At 45.8% G+C, this 17,774-nt stretch overlaps 1 protein-coding gene across 1 annotated transcript in view; it reads left to right on the top strand.

Moving 5' to 3' along the window:
- Positions 1 to 17,774, top strand: part of cubn (cubilin (intrinsic factor-cobalamin receptor)) — a 52,780-nt gene that overhangs the window by 10,197 nt on the left and 24,809 nt on the right. The window contains exons 12-29 of the mRNA XM_031584361.2: positions 1,740 to 1,926; positions 2,272 to 2,390; positions 2,549 to 2,783; positions 2,914 to 3,095; positions 3,472 to 3,634; positions 3,942 to 4,132; positions 4,751 to 4,907; positions 6,235 to 6,413; positions 6,786 to 6,951; positions 7,272 to 7,497; positions 7,649 to 7,779; positions 8,086 to 8,278; positions 8,487 to 8,647; positions 9,044 to 9,225; positions 9,334 to 9,490; positions 11,035 to 11,225; positions 13,608 to 13,767; positions 16,281 to 16,462. Of these exons, the coding sequence (XP_031440221.1) occupies positions 1,740 to 1,926; positions 2,272 to 2,390; positions 2,549 to 2,783; positions 2,914 to 3,095; positions 3,472 to 3,634; positions 3,942 to 4,132; positions 4,751 to 4,907; positions 6,235 to 6,413; positions 6,786 to 6,951; positions 7,272 to 7,497; positions 7,649 to 7,779; positions 8,086 to 8,278; positions 8,487 to 8,647; positions 9,044 to 9,225; positions 9,334 to 9,490; positions 11,035 to 11,225; positions 13,608 to 13,767; positions 16,281 to 16,462 (3,162 nt within the window). The remainder of the gene's footprint in view (positions 1 to 1,739; positions 1,927 to 2,271; positions 2,391 to 2,548; positions 2,784 to 2,913; positions 3,096 to 3,471; positions 3,635 to 3,941; positions 4,133 to 4,750; positions 4,908 to 6,234; positions 6,414 to 6,785; positions 6,952 to 7,271; positions 7,498 to 7,648; positions 7,780 to 8,085; positions 8,279 to 8,486; positions 8,648 to 9,043; positions 9,226 to 9,333; positions 9,491 to 11,034; positions 11,226 to 13,607; positions 13,768 to 16,280; positions 16,463 to 17,774) is intronic.

Below are 17,774 nucleotides of genomic sequence, written 5' to 3'. Positions count from 1 at the left end.
TGAGTGTGTGTCAATGGACAGTGTGTGGTGAGTGTGTGTGTCAATGGACAGTGTGTGGTGAGTGTGTGTCAATGGACAGTGTGTGGTGAGTGTGTGTGTCAATGGACAGTGTGTGGTGAGTGTGTGTCAATGGACAGTGTGTGGTGAGTGTGTGGTGAGTGTGTGTGTGTGTGTGTGTGTGTGTGTGTGTGTGTGTGTGTGTGTGTCAATGGACAGTGTGTGGTGAGTGTGTGTCAATGGACAGTGTGTGGTGAGTGTGTGTGTCAATGGACAGTGTGTGGTGAGTGTGTGTGTCAATGGACAGTGTGTGGTGAGTGTGTCTCAATGGACAGTGTGTGGTGAGTGTGTGTGTCAATGGACAGTGTGTGGTGAGTGTGTGTCAATGGACAGTGTGTGGTGAGTGTGTGTCAATGGACAGTGTGTGGTGAGTGTGTGTCAATGGACAGTGTGTGGTGAGTGTGTGTCAATGGACAGTGTGTGGTGAGTGTGTGTCAATGGACAGTGTGTGGTGAGTGTGTGTCAATGGACAGTGTGTGGTGAGTGTGTGTGTCAATGGACAGTGTGTGGTGAGTGTGTGTCAATGGACAGTGTGTGGTGAGTGTGTGTCAATGGACAGTATGTGGTGAGTGTGTGTCAATGGACAGTGTGTGGTGAGTGTGTGTGTCAATGGACAGTGTGTGGTGAGTGTGTGTGTCAATGGACAGTGTGTGGTGAGTGTGTGTCAATGGACAGTGTGTGGTGAGTGTGTGTGTCAATGGACAGTGTGTGGTGAGTGTGTGTGTCAATGGACAGTGTGTGGTGAGTGTGTGTCAATGGACAGTGTGTGGTGAGTGTGTGTGTCAATGGACAGTGTGTGGTGAGTGTGTGTCAATGGACAGTGTGTGGTGAGTGTGTGTGTCAATGGACAGTGTGTGGTGAGTGTGTGTCAATGAAGAGTGTGTGGTGAGTGTGTGTGTCAATGGACAGTGTGTGGTGAGTGTGTGTGTCAATGGACAGTGTGTGGTGAGTGTGTGTCAATGGACAGTGTGTGGTGAGTGTGTGGTGAGTGTGTGTGTGTGTGTGTGTGTGTGTGTGTGTGTGTGTGTCAATGGACAGTGTGTGGTGAGTGTGTGTCAATGGACAGTGTGTGGTGAGTGTGTGTGTCAATGGACAGTGTGTGGTGAGTGTGTGTGTCAATGGACAGTGTGTGGTGAGTGTGTCTCAATGGACAGTGTGTGGTGAGTGTGTGTGTCAATGGACAGTGTGTGGTGAGTGTGTGTCAATGGACAGTGTGTGGTGAGTGTGTGTCAATGGACAGTGTGTGGTGAGTGTGTGTCAATGGACGGTGTGTGGTGAGTGTGTGGTGAGTGTGTGTCAATGGACAGTGTGTGGTGAGTGTGTGTCTGCCTCAATGGCAGCTGCTCCCTCAGACTTCATGTGTGAAAACCCACGTGTAAATGATTACACACATACACACACACACACACACACACACACACACACACACACACACACACACACACACACACACACAAATTGGTGTGGCGCAAGCTCACACGATCACAATTTAAGAGATGAATGCTTCTTAATCTGAAAAAGAAAGTACCAACATACATTCATGTCATTAAGCATTTTGGTTTTACCCTTATAGACACAAGAGATGTTTTACCAAGCGTATCAGATAAGTGTTGATAGTAGTGTGTAACTACTGTGCACTATATTGTTTCTATCCTTTTGTTTATTCTTTCATTTGTGTGTAGAGCACCACCACTGGATACATATGCACCTGTGATCCAGGCTGGTCGGGCACCAACTGTGACCAGAATGTGAATGAGTGTGCCAGCAACCCTTGCCAGAACGGGGGCACCTGCGCAGATGGCATCAACGGGTTCTCCTGCACCTGCACCAACCAGTGGACAGGCCCGCTGTGCCAGACACCCCAGCAAGGTGTGTGTGTGTGTGTGTGTGTGTGTGTGTGTGTGTGTGTGTGTGTGTGTGTGTGTGTGTGTGTGTGTGTGTGTGTGTGTGTGTGTGCGCGTGTGTGACACTGAATTCATGTGCCATATATTCTGCTATGATATTTATGGCCAGTTTGAGAACATTATGTTTGTCTGTGTTTATGGGGCAAATGCACGTGTATCAGCGTCGTCTCTTATCATGTGTTTATCCTGACATGTGTATCTCTAGTCCTCAGTGCTGTTTTGTGTTGTAGAGTGTGGTGGGGTCCTCACTGGTCCTGCTGGTCTGATGTGTGTATCTCCTCTTAGTCCTCGGTACTGTTTTGTGTTGTAGAGTGTGGTGGGGTCCTCACTGGTCCTGCTGGGACCTTTAGCTATCCCACTAACCCTGGCCATGATCAGTACCCACACCAGGTCAGCTGTGCCTGGGTCATCAGAGTCGACTCAAGCAAGGTTTGCATAGCCTGTCCACCCTTTTAGCCTCACAATTTTCAAAATGCCACTTCCATGTCATGTTAAAATATGAATAAATATATAAGATATTAATAAATATATAAAGTGCTACAGTATATGCTACAATGATTTCTTTTTTTTTGTCTGTGTGTTCTCAGATTGTTAGGATCACCTTCCCATACTTCCACCTGGAGAACAGCGCCACCTGCACCTTTGACTTCCTGCAGATCCATGACGGTGAAAGCGCCTCCGGCTACATGATTGGGAAATACTGCGGCAGCGCCGCCCCCGCGGAGCTCTTCAGCTCCCACAATTCCCTCTACTTCTGGTTCCGATCCGACAGCTCTGTGAATGCTGGAGGCTTCACTGTTGCCTGGGAGTCCAGAACACCTGGTAGGGACTCCTTCGCTAGCATTATGGCTGTGATATGTGGAAGATGCATGTATTGACCTGAAAGTTACTGTTCCACAATTCAGTGCTTTAAAGGCATTTCTCATATCATATTCTCATTTTCCTTCCTCAGTGTGTGGTGGGGAACTGACCGACACCTACGGCGCCATCAACTCACCTGGTTACCCTGGCAACTACCCACCCAACCGAGACTGCTATTGGTCGGTGGATGTGAACCCGGGGCTTCTCATCACCTTCGCCTTCGGCACGCTCAGTCTGGAGCAGCACCCCAACTGCAATTTTGACTTCTTGGAGGTGAGAATTAGAATTAGCCTGGGTCCGCTCTACCCACCTGGGTCTGCCCACCTGGGTTTGCCCACCTTCCTCTCTCAGCTAAGTGTGTGCTGGGATTCTATTCATGCACTGAATGTTTGTCTGGTTCTACTAGGCTAGGTGAGAGTTCCACGTATAAAACACATGACAGAACTCTGCTTACACATTCGGCTTAAGCGTTATCAGAGTGTAGCAAGCAGTGACACTAATTACAGGACACAAAGAGTTTACATTTTGACATGTACAGTAGGTGTATGAAAACTCATGAAACCATCAGAGACAGAAGAGGGTGTGCTTCGTGTCCAATCCTAATCTCCTAATCCCAATCTCACTGGGCCTAACGTCCGCTGTGTTCTAGATAAAAGATGGGCTGCTTCCTGGGGATCCGGTCCTGGGGAAGTACTGTACCACGGGTTCTCCACCCCCTCTGAGAACCACGGGCCCAGCAGCCTGGATCCACTTCCACTCGGACTTCAGCGTTAGCGACCGCGGCTTCCACCTCACCTACACCACCTCTCCATGTGAGTACTGCAGTCGGGTCTTTAGATTATTATACGTCTTTAGATATATTGCAATGACTTAAGCAACAGTGAACACAGACCCATATACAAGAACCAGAGGGTTCTGCCAGATGCAATACATGCAATCTGTAGCTTTTCACCATTTTTTATTTAAACGTCTTATGATTAGTGGGCTTGTAGACTTGAGAGCTTTATAAAACATGAAGTCTAGGCCTTATAAAAGGGTGAATGATACTGAAAACTGTATTGATTTAATGTTCATGTGAGATCATTGAAGTGTGTGTGTGTGTGTGTGTGTGTGCTTTAGCTGACCCAGGATGTGGGGGCACGTTCACAGAGAGCGAGGGCATCATCATCTCACCCAACTGGCCCAACAACTATGCCCACAACCGTCAATGCATCTACATCATCAGGATGCCTCCCGGGGAGACCGTGGCCCTCAACTTCACACACATGGACCTGGAGAGCCACAGTGTCTGCACCTTTGATTATGTGGAGGTAGGACATGCATATGTCTACTGGAGAGCCACAGTGTCTGCACCTTTGATTATGTGGAGGTAGGACATGCATATGTCTACGGGTGTGTGTCTGAGATTTGGGGAGTATCTTGCAAAAGTTATGTGAGAGAGAGAGAGAGAGAGAGAGAGGGAGAGGGAGAGGGAGAGGGAGAGTGAAAGAGCAAGAGTGAGAGTGAAAAAAAGCTCAGGAGATTTTTGGAGTACCTTGTAAATAAAATCGGTCGGTGTGTGTGTGTGCTTGCTTGATCTCGGGGGATCTGCTCGGGGGCTTAATTGTCCTAGCAAAACAAAACCATTGGGCTGTGTGTATGTATGCAAGTGTGCATGTATGTGTGTGTGTGTGTTTGTGTGTGCGTATGTGTGCGAGTTTGCATGTATGTGTGTGTGTGTGTGTGTGTGTGTGTATGTGTGCAAGTGTGCATCTATGTGCTTTAGTAGTTTAGTTGGATAGTGTTTTGGAATATGTCTATGTGCATTAGGTATTCAATAGTTAATTAGTGTGTGTGTGTGACAGAGACACACAAGTGTCTGAAAGTGCATGTGTGTAGATGCATATACGTTGATGTTTTATTGCTATACATGTGTGGGTGTCCTTCAGGTCCGTGATGGTACTAGTGAGACAGACCCACTCATAGGAAAGTACTGTGGCTCCACCCTGCCAGCTCCCATCACCTCCAGGTCCAGCAGCCTCTGGATCCGCTTCAAGTCTGACGGGTCTGTCACTCGCGCTGGGTTCAGAGCCATGTATGAAGTCGGTGAGCAACTTAGAACTTACAACTTAGAACTTAATTTTTGAAAAGGATACTGAGGACCATGGATATAGTGACAATAATAAATGTGCCATTTTTACAATAAAGGAAGTGATGTAGGATGCAAACAAATGTAGCATACATACACATACAGCTATGACAGCATACGTCAGTACATATGTAATCAAGATCTGTAAGATTGATTGTAACTTAACCTTTCATCATGAAGAGACTGACACAGACTTAAGCAACATCTGAAAACGACTGCATTACAAAAAACAATGGGTTCTTGGCTAAAGGCAATTTCCATGCTATTGCACTTCCTTTTGTGTTTGATATCACATACAGCAGTTTCACCAACTATTTGAATGGCAAAATAATAGTACAGCTGCAATTACATGTACAGACACCATTTTAAGTCCCCAAGTACTGCTACACCTACGCAAAGGAACAAATCCAGTTTGGAAAGAGCTGTAAATCTAGCAAAAACTGTCCTCCCTATCTCTATATTGCATGTGTGTCTGCTTTTGTGTGTGTGTGTGTGTGTGTGTGTGTATTCTGTGTATGTGTGTGTTGTACATGTGTAACACTACCACTCCCAGTACACATGGAGATTTCCCACCTCTCTTGAATTAATAGATGCTTTTCTGCTTGGCCAGCACTTCTGCTCTGATCTAGCGTGTTCCCCAGCCACAGAGCACAGCAAGAGCTGGTCTGATTTGAATGCTGGTCTGCATTAAATCCCACCATCCATCTCTCAAGGGGCCCATGCTTCCCCTCTTAGAAACCCTCTCCCTCCTCCCCACTCAAAGGCTCTCACCCGCACTATGCTTTTATTAGATTGCCACCCCCCATACCTCCCCTGCAGAGACCGTCACCTTCTCTGACACCCAGGCCCTGGGCTCCTGCATGTATGATTAGCAGGGCGGCAATTCAGAGCAGCATGCACATACATGAAATCATACATATTCATCATGCAGTCAGGCAAGTCGAGGAGAAGGGGGAGAGAGAGAGAGAGAGCGGGGGAGAGAGAGAGAGAAGGGGGAGAGAGATAGAGAGGGAGGGTTGAGAGCAACAGAAAGAAAGGGGAAATGAGGCTAGTGTCAGATTAAACATAAACCTCTCAGTCCATAAACGTCTCCAGACTGTCAAACGTCACTGTTAATAATACTATTGAAAAGAATTGGTGTTGTTTGAACACAGATAGTAGTCGTATTGTATTGTTTTTTGTTTGTGTTTTGTGTTTGTGTTTGTGTTTGTATCACTCTTCATATGCTGTTTATTGGTAACTTTCCTCCAACAATGTGTTCCCTCTGTGTCGCCCACCCCACAGCTTGTGGTGGCACCCTCTCGGGCACTGGTCAGATCCGCACTCCATTCCACCCTGGCGCATACCCCCACAACAAGGAGTGTGAGTGGGTCATCAACCAGCCTCCGGGCTACGCTAGTACCCTCACCTTCCTCACTTTTGACATTGAGGGAGGCTCCACCTGTCGGTTCGACTATGTTGAGGTATGGCCAATATATATATAAATATATACATATATATATACAGTATATACTGTATATACAGTATATATAGCCCCAGTCCCAAACCCCCCCATCCTTTATCTTTATTACTTTACCTGTCTTGCAAACCGATGGTCATAGAATTATTTCCTCACTACTGATAAAAACAAATGCTACTGTCATTTGATTACATGTAATATATATTGCAGGATGTTATGTGTAGTGTCCTGTGTAACAAAGCAATGCCTTGTTTCCATTACAAAGTTAAATGAAAGTATATGGCACATACAAAGGTAGTCCAAATGATTTCGCATGTAACAATGTCAAATCTGTTCAATTGTAAGTATCATGAATTCAATCCCATTTTATCCATAGGTTAGGGATGGCTCCTCTGCCAGCTCTCCTCTGATTGGCCATTACTGCGGAACCCAAATGCCGCCGATGCTGGAGTCTACACAGAGATCAATGTACATCCGCTTCAAAACAGACTCATCCGTCTCCAACCTGGGATTCACTGCTGAGTATGCCTCCTTTATAGAAGGTACTGAGCTGGATTCCATCCAGGAACCATCACCAATGTCTCTATACGCCTCTCACCATATTCATTGTTCACATACACTTTACTTTGTGTACTTTACTTTACTTTACTTTGTGTACTTTACTTTACTTTACTTAGTGTACTTTACTTTACTTTAATAAGTGTACTTTACTGTAGAAATGTAGGCTCACACAGTTCCTTTCATGATCTGATGCAGAGATCAGAAGACAGTAGATGAGTAGGTGTCCATGATGACACTTAGAGTAGCTGTGTGAAATAAAGATATCTGTCACCCATGCAATTGGTTCTTATATCCCCAACAGGTTGTGGAGACACACTAACAGATCCCAGTGGCTCGTTCAATAGTCCTGGTCACCCCACTAGCTACCCGCATGGGGCCAACTGCACCTGGTACATCTCTGTCACCCCCGGCAACCTCATCCGCATGTCATTCACCTCCTTCAATCTGGAGTACCACCAGGACTGCAGATATGACTATGTGGAGGTGTATGACAATGGCACAGCGCAGACCGGGACACTACTCGGAAGGTAGACTACCATCACGGAATCTTCATCTTCTGTTGGAATAGTATACTTGTCATCTTATTCAATGTTTTCATTGGCTCTTTTTCTATCCTGCCCATGTCTTCTGTAACAAGCAGTCAACCTCTGACCCTTTGTCGTCCCCCCCCCCCTCCAGATACTGCGGCCGGTCAGTACCTCCATCTCTGACCAGCACAGACAACATGATGACCCTCCTTTTTGTCTCGGACTCCAGCACGGCAACCGAAGGCTTCTCTGTCAGCTATGTGTCATTCAACGCCTCTACAGGTAGCACTGCTTCACATTTACATTCATATTTACATTTAGTCATTTAGCAGACACTTTTGTCCAAAGCGACGTACAAGGGAGAGAATAGTCAAGCTACGAGCAATAGAACCTGGTGTAACAATGAATCTGCTTCACGGTTTCCTAATATTAAAGAGACAGCATTTGTCAGACAAATGTTTCAACTATATTTCTAGTAGGGAAACATCTAGAGGTAAGACCTTACCCATACCACTAATAGTGGAAACCTTAAGAGGGATCACCCCTGACCTTTCACCCCTGACCTTCATCCATTGTCCCCACCTGCAGACTGTAGTGAGGTCTTCACCACGCCCACAGGGGAACTGTTCTCCCCCAACTTCCCCAGTTATTACCCCACGAACCGTGAGTGTGTGTTCAAGATCATTGTGGCCGTCAACATGCAGATCATGCTCAACTTCACTCACTTTCAACTGGAGGGCTCTCAAACTTCAAGCTGCAACTTTGATTATGTGGAGATCAGGTAGGTGATTGCATGGAAAGCATGAAAGAGTTTACCTATACGTAATACTTATAATACAGCTTTGCATGTACAGATATAAAGAATAAAGATGGATACAATGTTTATTGCCATGTACTACAGATGTGTATACATTCATGCATTCATAGATCCATGGGATGGTATGAAATAGTTAGAGAGCTTTCATGATAAAATGGTTTACTCTTTGCAGGGATGGAGGCTATGAGACCTCCCCTCTGATTGGGCGATACTGTTCAACCAACAAGCCACCCATAACAGTCTCTCACAGCAACCGCATGTGGATCAAGTTCCGATCGGACCTGTCTGTCACTCGGATGGGATTCCGTGCTCATTGGGATGGCTCACAGACAGGTGTGTGTGTGTGTGTGTGTGTGTGTGTGTGTTGTGTGTGTGTGTGTGTGTGTGTGTGTGTGTGTGTGTGTGTGTGTTTTTGTAAAAGCAGCCATTTCTAAAGTCGTTACCACTGCACCAACACTAGCCAGTTGATGGTGCCTTCAAAGTCAACCCGTAGCACTCTCATACACAGGTTCAGGCATCCATGTTCATTTGCTATCAGGCCATTAGACCTGGTGTGAAACCAGTGTGTGTGTGTGTGTTTGTGTGTGTGTGTGTGTGTGTGTGTGTGTGTGTGTGTGTATGTGTATGTGTGTGTGTGTGTGTGTGTGTGTGTGTGTGTGTATATATCTTGAAGACTCTGCTGTCTGAGAAGCCTGATCTCTCTAAATTCATCTCTACATCCTCTGTCAGGCTGTGGAGGTACTCTCACCACCACCGGCGGTGGGTTCTCCTCCCCCGGCTACCCACTCCCTTACCACCCCAATGCTGAGTGCTACTGGCTCATCAAGACCAATGCGGGGAGCCGCCTCACCATCAACTTCAGTGACTTCCACCTGGAGAGCAGCTCGAACTGCGCCTATGACTACCTAGCAGTGAGTCCAGCTCCACCTGCATCAAGCCAACCCCCTAGGCCCCAGATTCATAACCTCCTCCTACTTCCTGTTTCTGTCTGTATACCCCTTTTCTTTTCTTTCTTTCAGGTGTATGATGGGAACAGCACTAATGCTCCTCAGTTGGCTCAGCTGTGTGGGTCTCAGCTGCCTGCCTCCATCAACTCAAGCAAGGAGCATCTGTATGTGAAGCTCCGTACCGACAGCAGCATTGGGGCAGGGGGCTTCCTCGCCTCATACAACACCAGTACGTATAAATACACACACACACACACACACACACACACACACACACACACACACACACACACACACACACACACACACACACACACACACACACACACACACACACACACACACACACACACACACACACACACACACACACACACACACACACAGAACCTAGACACATTGTTATGGTCCAGACACCAGTGGCCATGTTCCCACAGCCATTTTGATGGTTTCTTCTAATTCAGACTAAAACCTCTTTATTAAATGCCTGATTTATTTGTTGAGCAAATTTCTGCAGAACAATGGTTGCTTATGCACTGTTGAGTCTATTCAAGAAATTTCGGCAAGGAATGCACATCTACAAAAAACAATGAAAAACACAAAAAAAACTATTTACAGCACGCATATGCACAAGCTCTGTCGTTCATCTTGGACCTAACATTTACAGAGAGGATGAATGATTGATTTATAATAACCACCCACATTTTAACAAAGTATTCCGCATGATGTACCATTTTGGTTTCTCCCTCCTTGCCTTCAGTAACTCTGCACCCACATTAATGGTGAAAAGGACCCTGTTGTTTACTTGTTGACAGGGTAAACCCAGCGTGAACCCAGTGCGGGTGAGATAGATTGGTTTCATTAGACTGAGGGAGAGCAGTGCATCACATCATGAAAGGGGCCTCCTCCCGCTGCTCCACTGGCTCCTCAGGGTTGCTGAGGTGTCGGCATGACTATAGTGCATCTCTTTAGCCTATAGAATGTGTGGTGAGGTCATGAGAAAGAGAGAGAGAGTCTGAGGGAAAAGAGAGTAATAGGAGAGAGGTGGGGGGTGGTAAGAGAAGAGAAGTGGAGCCTGGGAGGGACTGTGAGGTGTCATAACTTAGTTTTTATCAGTGTAAAAATGTACAGCAGTCAGAGTTCAGTTATTATATAAGATATAGCAGAACATTTCTCTTGAACAGATTGTGCCATGTTTCACCTCTGTGGTCTCCTAGAGGATTAGGCCAAGCTGTGTGGCCCTGTTTGGGTCTGAGGGGCTTCAGACAGGAGGAGAGTCGGGGTCAGATGGAGCTGACAGCAAGGGTGGCCCCTCTTTAAAAGACGAACAGTAGGCAGTGTGCAGCTTCGGTGCTCTTTAGAGCCCTCTCAAATGGAACTTTCTGGAAGTCGTGGCTCCGAGACTGCAATGTCAGTCCAGGAATGTCCGTCTTCCTTTGTTCCCCAGAGGTGCTTTTGCCAGCTTGGCTCCAGCTTCATGCCGCCCTGGCATTTTCTGTTCTCTAATCAAAAGCACTTAGGGGGTTTACAGCATGGTCAAAAGCTCTCAGCAAACAAACACACTGCCTTGGCACAGTGAAGCTTTTGTGTGTGTTTTGTTTTTGTACATTTTAATTGTATAAAGGTTTTAATTTAACTGTGAACGCCCGTTGATGAACTGAGCAGTTCAAGTTTAAAATGTGACTTTTTGGAGAATGATGTTTCATAAATTAACATTCTCCTTGCAATCCCTTGCTTGTACGTTAACTATCTGTCTATATTTCCTCTCTCTAGTGTGCCAGGGTATTTTCGTAGCCAACCGGAGCCGAGGCTTCATAGAGTCTTTGAACTACCCCAACAACTACCCCCACCACTCCTCCTGCAGCTGGACCATCAATACCACCATGGGCAACACCATCAACTACACCTTCATGGCCTTTGACCTGGAGTCGACCTCATCTTCCTGCAACTATGATTACGTGAAGGTGAGATTCAGCCCTCAACTGTGAGCTGCAGTGTTATGGACCGAGACCCCCAGTACTTGAAGTTAGATTCCACATTTTTGTTTTCAATGTTCACGGGGAAAACCTCGGCAGTGTTGTCTACCCAAAACAAAGTCCTTCCCCGTAAAGAGTGACTTTCTCCAGGCTATTTGTGAGCCTTCACTGAGGCCTTTGTGGGGCCTGTATTGTGATGAGGGACTGAATCATTCCCAGAGGCTTTTATAGACTTTTCTCTTTCATGCCGTTTGGATTCCAGAGCAGAGCTCTTGTCTTAGGCTGCTGCTGTAATGAAAGGCTCTGAGACACTCACATCACTGCCGTTCTTTTTGTGCAGTCATGGAATTACAGTTTATCCGTTCTTTGGAAGGGTCTTTTTTTTTCCTTTAAAGAAAACACTGCGCAGTCCACCCTGTCCACAATAGAGCCTGAGAGTTGTTCCTTGTCTTGCCAGTCTCCATGGTTACCCCAACACAAATGACATCATAGGGCCCCTGGATGAGGGTAACTGAAGACCACGGTCCTGGAAACGTGTGCAGGCTTCCTCCCTCCCTCCCTTTCTCTCTCTCGCTCTGTCTCTCTCTCACTCTGTGTGTGTGTGTGAGCGTGTGTGTGTGTGTGTGTGGGACAGCTGGATTTAGCTAAAAAGCCTTTTTTTTATCTACCCCTGTTTATCTACCCCACACACTCTCCCACCCCTGTGGTGACGTCATGCAGTATGTTGCAACAGGATGACTTCCCATGCTTGGAATGTGTGCTCTAGTAACTGCATCAGTCTGAACATCCTTCAGCTTTGCCATAACAATCAACTTTATCAAAATACCCTGCGTTCTGCAAGTCTTGAAGCAAGTACTGCTTCATCAAGATATGCTTAAACATTTCCCTATTTGGTCACAAACAAATAATTTCATTATGTTTCCTATCAAATAGAGTAGACGGTTGATACCCATATATGAATGGTGTGCAGTGACCTTATGTGACCTTTCCCTTGTTCTCTGTTCATGGCAACCAGCGTCTCTCTCATTATGCTACATTAATCAGAGGGCCTAATAACCAGACTGACAGGAGAGCTTCTGCCTCCGCAGCTGAGCCTGACTGTGCAGCCCTGCTTCTCAAAGGGAGTCTGGGCCATCTTTTGGAATAATGTGAAAAAGCCTTTTTCCTAATATAGCTCATTTTACCTCTGAGGCAAAAGAAAGATTGTATCGCTGTGTGCTCATATCCTCTCTCCTAATTCTCTGTTCCCTCTTTTATTAAAGCAAACCTGTGGGGGCCTTTGAAATATTCAAGTTGCACGGAGAAAGGTCTTCCAGTTCTGGCTCAACACTCATTCTTTATATTTGATATTGTGAAATGAAGCATGAATTAAAAAAAGGATAAGAATAGGTTGATAAGATCACATAAAAACACAAAGAATTCAGTCACACTGCGTTGTTTATGTGGCTGTACTGTTTGCACTCACCTACCGGTAGATGTTTTGTATCCATGGTGTCATGCTGGGTGATCGTGTTGTCACTTGTCTGGAGTTCTAGGGTCTGTGGACAGACTCTGCCAAGGCTCTAGACAGCCAGTGCAGTCACCTCTGGAGAACATGACATCACAGCTCAGACATGTTCCGCTCCGTGGAAAGATAGCCATCTCTTATCAGGTGTTCGCTTTGTGTTGCAGGGTTGACAGGTGTCAGCAGAACTTAAATGGAGGCAATGTGACACTTCTTTTGTGTGTTAGTCGCCCACACAGCCTGCTGTAGACATTCACACACACACACACACACACACACACACACACACACACACACACACACACACACAAACACACACACGTACGTATATATATTGTATCCTATTCCCCTCTCTCCTGTGACTGTCAGAGGTAAATTAGGACCTCCCCAACCCTCCCTCCTCTTCACATGTAAGATCTCAGTAGAATACCCCGATGAAGAAGCTCATTGTAATTATCTCACCCCCATGGATGCAAGAGTGGGTGTGAGGGCATTTTACTTGAACTTAAAATCAAAATAAACTCCATTAGTTACGTTATTGCTTATCTATCCAGCCATGTCTTGTTTTGTTTGGTCTCTTGGTGAGTCCTTTGGTATACAGTGAAACCTAAGGGCTTCATAGGGCATTATTTTCAGAATGAGTTCTTTCAATGTTACCTCAGCTCATATCCTTTTTCATTATGAATAACAGTCAAGAACACATTCAGGAAGCCTCTATCTCCTTTTAAATGGAATGTACATAGTACATAATACATATCACCTTCTGTAGTGGTTGTGGCTGCTTTTAAACTTAATTAGTTAATCAATAAATTACTTATTACATGAATTTTAGATCTGACTGGCCTGTTCTGTCTGTCTCTGTGTAGCTTTATAATGGACCCAATGCCCAGGCTCCTCTGATTGGCTCATACTGCGGTTACGTCCCGCCTCCTGCCAGCTCCACCACTGGCACCAGTCTGCACGTAGTGTTCCGATCCGACTCCTCCGTGTCCCAATCAGGCTTCCGGATGCTTTGGTACCAGAACGGTAAGAACCCAGAACCCATATGCCAGAACACAGATATCATATGTATCACCTATCGTGTTTCCTTTAGCATGACACTGTGCACCAAGTCATTCTTTAGCTCATATTTGACACACAGTTTTTTTTGTCACACTTCCTCCTTTGACCTTCCCGAACATTCCAAAGCAACCGTCAGTTTCCCAAACATGTAGACTGTTTCCATGACATTCAGAGTGTTTTCCTATTTTCTAAACTTACCCAATCATTCCTTGCCAAATTCAGGCACTATCCTCTGACCACTGCCCCCACTGCCCATGGAGATGCATGGAGCAGATGGTGGCAGAGGCTGGGGTCAGTGACCAGCATTCTGTCTCAGGATGATGATGTCATATGATATGTGGGAATATGGCCAGTACTGTCCCAGGGGAGGCAGAGGAACCAGTGACCAGTTACATAATACACACACAAGCACACACACACACACACACACACACACACACACACACACACACACACACACACACACACACACACACACACAAGCACACACCACTACTACAGCTTGAACCAGCGGTCACACACACACACACACACACACACACACACACACACACACACACACACACACACACACACACACACACACACACACACACGAACACACCACTACTACAGCTTGCGTCTGCCTCCTTTTCCTCTCTCTCTCCTCTTTCCTCTTTTTGTATTTATTCTTTGAAGCCACAATATGGAGGAAATGTGTGACCTATGAGGAGGTGGTTCCGTTCCCTCCCAGATCATGTTTTCCAACAACGGACTGTGGAAAATCTGAAGCCAAAGACTCCATCAGGAGAACATTAACTAGTGTGCTGTTTGTTTCACTAATATTGCAGTTTGCATTTTTACAAAACTTACAGATCTGTAATAACTCACAGACCTGTAATTTGCTACTAATGTGACTTTGTCCATTAATATGATATGCAGATTAAGCACCAAGAAACTATGCTATCAGAGGACAGCTTGAAAGTATTAGTGCAGTTCAGCCATCTATTTTGTGTGAGTTTTGTGTGTCTCTCCCTTTCTGCCTGTAGATATGTGTGTAGTTTGTGTATGCATGTGTTTATAGGAGCATACGTGTGAATGTGTTTATTTGTGCACTGGGAATTGGCTTTGAGTAGAGGTCTCCAGTCTCTGAGTCATAGTGCTTCATGTGGGTGTGGTGGCTGTTATTTTTACTTTAGGTTTGTAGTAGAGTAGTGTTAGTCTGCCTGATGACCACTATTTAGTGTGAGGCTGGTCCAAAAGAAAGTCATTTCTTGGGGAAAAAACATGTATAGGGATAATATGTGTGAATATGCATGCATGTGTGTGTGCACATTTGTGTGTCTGTATGTGTGTTTGTACTGCATGTTTTTGTGTGAAATGGAGAGAAAGAGAGAGAGAGATAGAGAGAGAGAGAGAGTGTGTGTGTGTGTGTGTGTGTGTGTGTGTGTGTGTGTGTGTGTGTGTGTGTGTGTGTGTGTGTGTGTGTGTGTGTGAAGTTTGTACAAGTAAGAGAGGCACATCTGCCACTGAATAGGTTTGTGATTTGTTGGTTGTTGAAGGTGACAGCACATTTATCATAAGTGAGCCCTCCCACAGTCCCAACCCCTGAAGGGAGCATTGGAGAGGTTCCAGGAGAGAAGGGATGATAAAGCAGCCCTCTGTTTTCTTCCGACTGACAGGAGAGCTGTGAAGAGGGTACTCTTGTCACAGTCACCATGGTTTGTTTTTCCCCAGGTGGAATATGACAGGCACTCACTGCCAGAGATGGTACTGACTAGACAAAAACACATTTCACTTGCTCTGAGTGGTGCCAAGGTTGACAGGTTTTGTGCTCCTTAGAATTCCTTCCGAAGAGAATTCCTCCTATGTTCATGTTGGTTGTCATGCGCATCTGACTGCAGCAGGGAGGGATACAGTAGCCCTCCCCCGACCATCGTAAAACAAGCTGCCTAAACTGCAGCCTTGGGTGTGGTGTGTGTCTGTGTGTGTGTGTGTGTGTGTGTCTGTGTGTGTGTCTCTGTGTGTGTGTGTCTGTGTGTGTGCGTGTGGGTGTGTGTGTGTGTGTCTGTGTGTGTCTTTGTGTGTCTGTGTGTGTGTGTATCTGTCTGTGTGTGTGTGTGTGTGTGTGTGTGTGTGTGTGTCTTTCTTGTCTCTTGTCTGAGTGTGAATGAGTTATGATGTGTATATTTAGGCATTTTAATGTGTATTTTATTGGATGGCAATAAACTCCTGCTGAGAAGATTTGATCATCTGTGGAAATGGACCACCAAGGACTACCGATATTGATAATGATGATGATGATGATGATGATTTTCAGTTATATTTGGCCAGACAGGGAATTGATCTTAATTATTGATTGAATTGAATTGAATTTCAATGCAAACAGAGCATGGCTCACATGAAATATTTGTCAATATTTGTTATTCTTCTGGCATAAAAAGAGGAGACAGGGGTGATATCTACTTGTGCCATTGACTCAACACTGCCCCCTGCAGGTTGTGGTGGGGACCTCTCTGGAGTACATGGGAACTTCACCAGCCCAGGCTACCCTGACAGGTACCCAGAGAACCGGGAGTGCATCTGGTACATCCAGACGGAGGCAGGCACCAGCATCACCCTCACCATCTACGAGTTTGACGTGGAGTACCACCCTGACTGCTCATTTGACCTGCTGGAGGTACAGCCAAGGCTGGGGAGTCATGTCATGTTGTACTTGTGTATGCAAGCATAAACACATGCACACACACACACACACACACACACACACACACACACACACACACACACAACCATTCCAAGTGTGTCATAAAGATAACACTTGCGTCAACAAGATACTGTACATATGCAGTGTTTACAGTCTGATAGAAATATATGAATTTATCGTCAGGGAAGACTAACATAATTTCAAACTGACATTGTTGACATATAAGATCTAATATAAGTGTACATGTTATTTACAGTATATTGTAGTCATCAACACGACCAGGACAAAGTTAGGAGGCTTACAAAAACCTCTCATGGCAAAGAACAACAGTAATCAGAGATCATCTGAAATGAAAGCCTCATTGGCTGCTGTTGAATTGAATTGACAAATGACAGAGAGAGGGAGAGAGAAAAAGACAGGAACACAAAGTCCATTCATCAGCAGCTTGTGTGTCTGTGTGTGTGTGTGTCTGTGTGATTGTGTGTGTATGTGTGTGTGTGTGTGTGTGTGTGTGTGGGTGGGTGTCTGTGTGTGTGTGTGTGTGTGTCTGTGTGTGTGTGTGTGTGTGTGAGTGTGTGTTTCTCTTATTGAAGCCCATTTCTATACATATATTACTGCACAAGTGTGTTTGCATTTTTAGTGTTTATATCGCAACATGCAGATGTTCACTGTGTTGCATTTAGTATAAGTGGCAGTAAGTGTATATGCCTCTATGTGTTTGAGTGTTTTCTGTATGTGTGTGAGGGTGACAATGTGTGAATTACTGTATCTGATTGTGGATGATTGTGTGTGTCTGTCTCACCATCCTGGCCACACTGAGTTGAGTAGTCTGACTGTGTGTGTGTGTGTGTGTGTGTGTGTGTGTGTGTGTGTGTGTGTGTGTGTGTGTGTGAGAGAGAGAGCTGCTGTGCTGCTCAGCCCTTTGGAATGCTGACTGCCACTGGTACACTGAGTGGAGCTGGCGGGGCAGAAAGCGGAGCTTAGAGAGCTGGCTTTACCAGCGGCTCAGCCCACCGCCACACCACGGCCCTACCGCCACACAGCCTCACAGCCCACAGCCTCACCACGGCCTTACAGCCCACCGCCACACCACGGCCCTACCGCCACACAGCCACACCACGACCCTACAGCCACACAGCCACACAGCCACACAGCCTTTTACTAAACTACCCACAATCCCTCACTGACTCACAGGCCACTTCCTGTTTCCTCAGAGGTGTGGGTGTTGGTGTTGGGGAAACTGAGGCAAAGGTCTACATCCCCTAATGTCCACAAGTCTTTGTAG

Source organism: Clupea harengus, chromosome 17, assembly GCF_900700415.2.
Source record: "Clupea harengus chromosome 17, Ch_v2.0.2, whole genome shotgun sequence".
Lineage (NCBI taxonomy): Eukaryota > Metazoa > Chordata > Actinopteri > Clupeiformes > Clupeidae > Clupea > Clupea harengus.
This window is presented reverse-complemented; position numbering and strand designations above follow the sequence as displayed.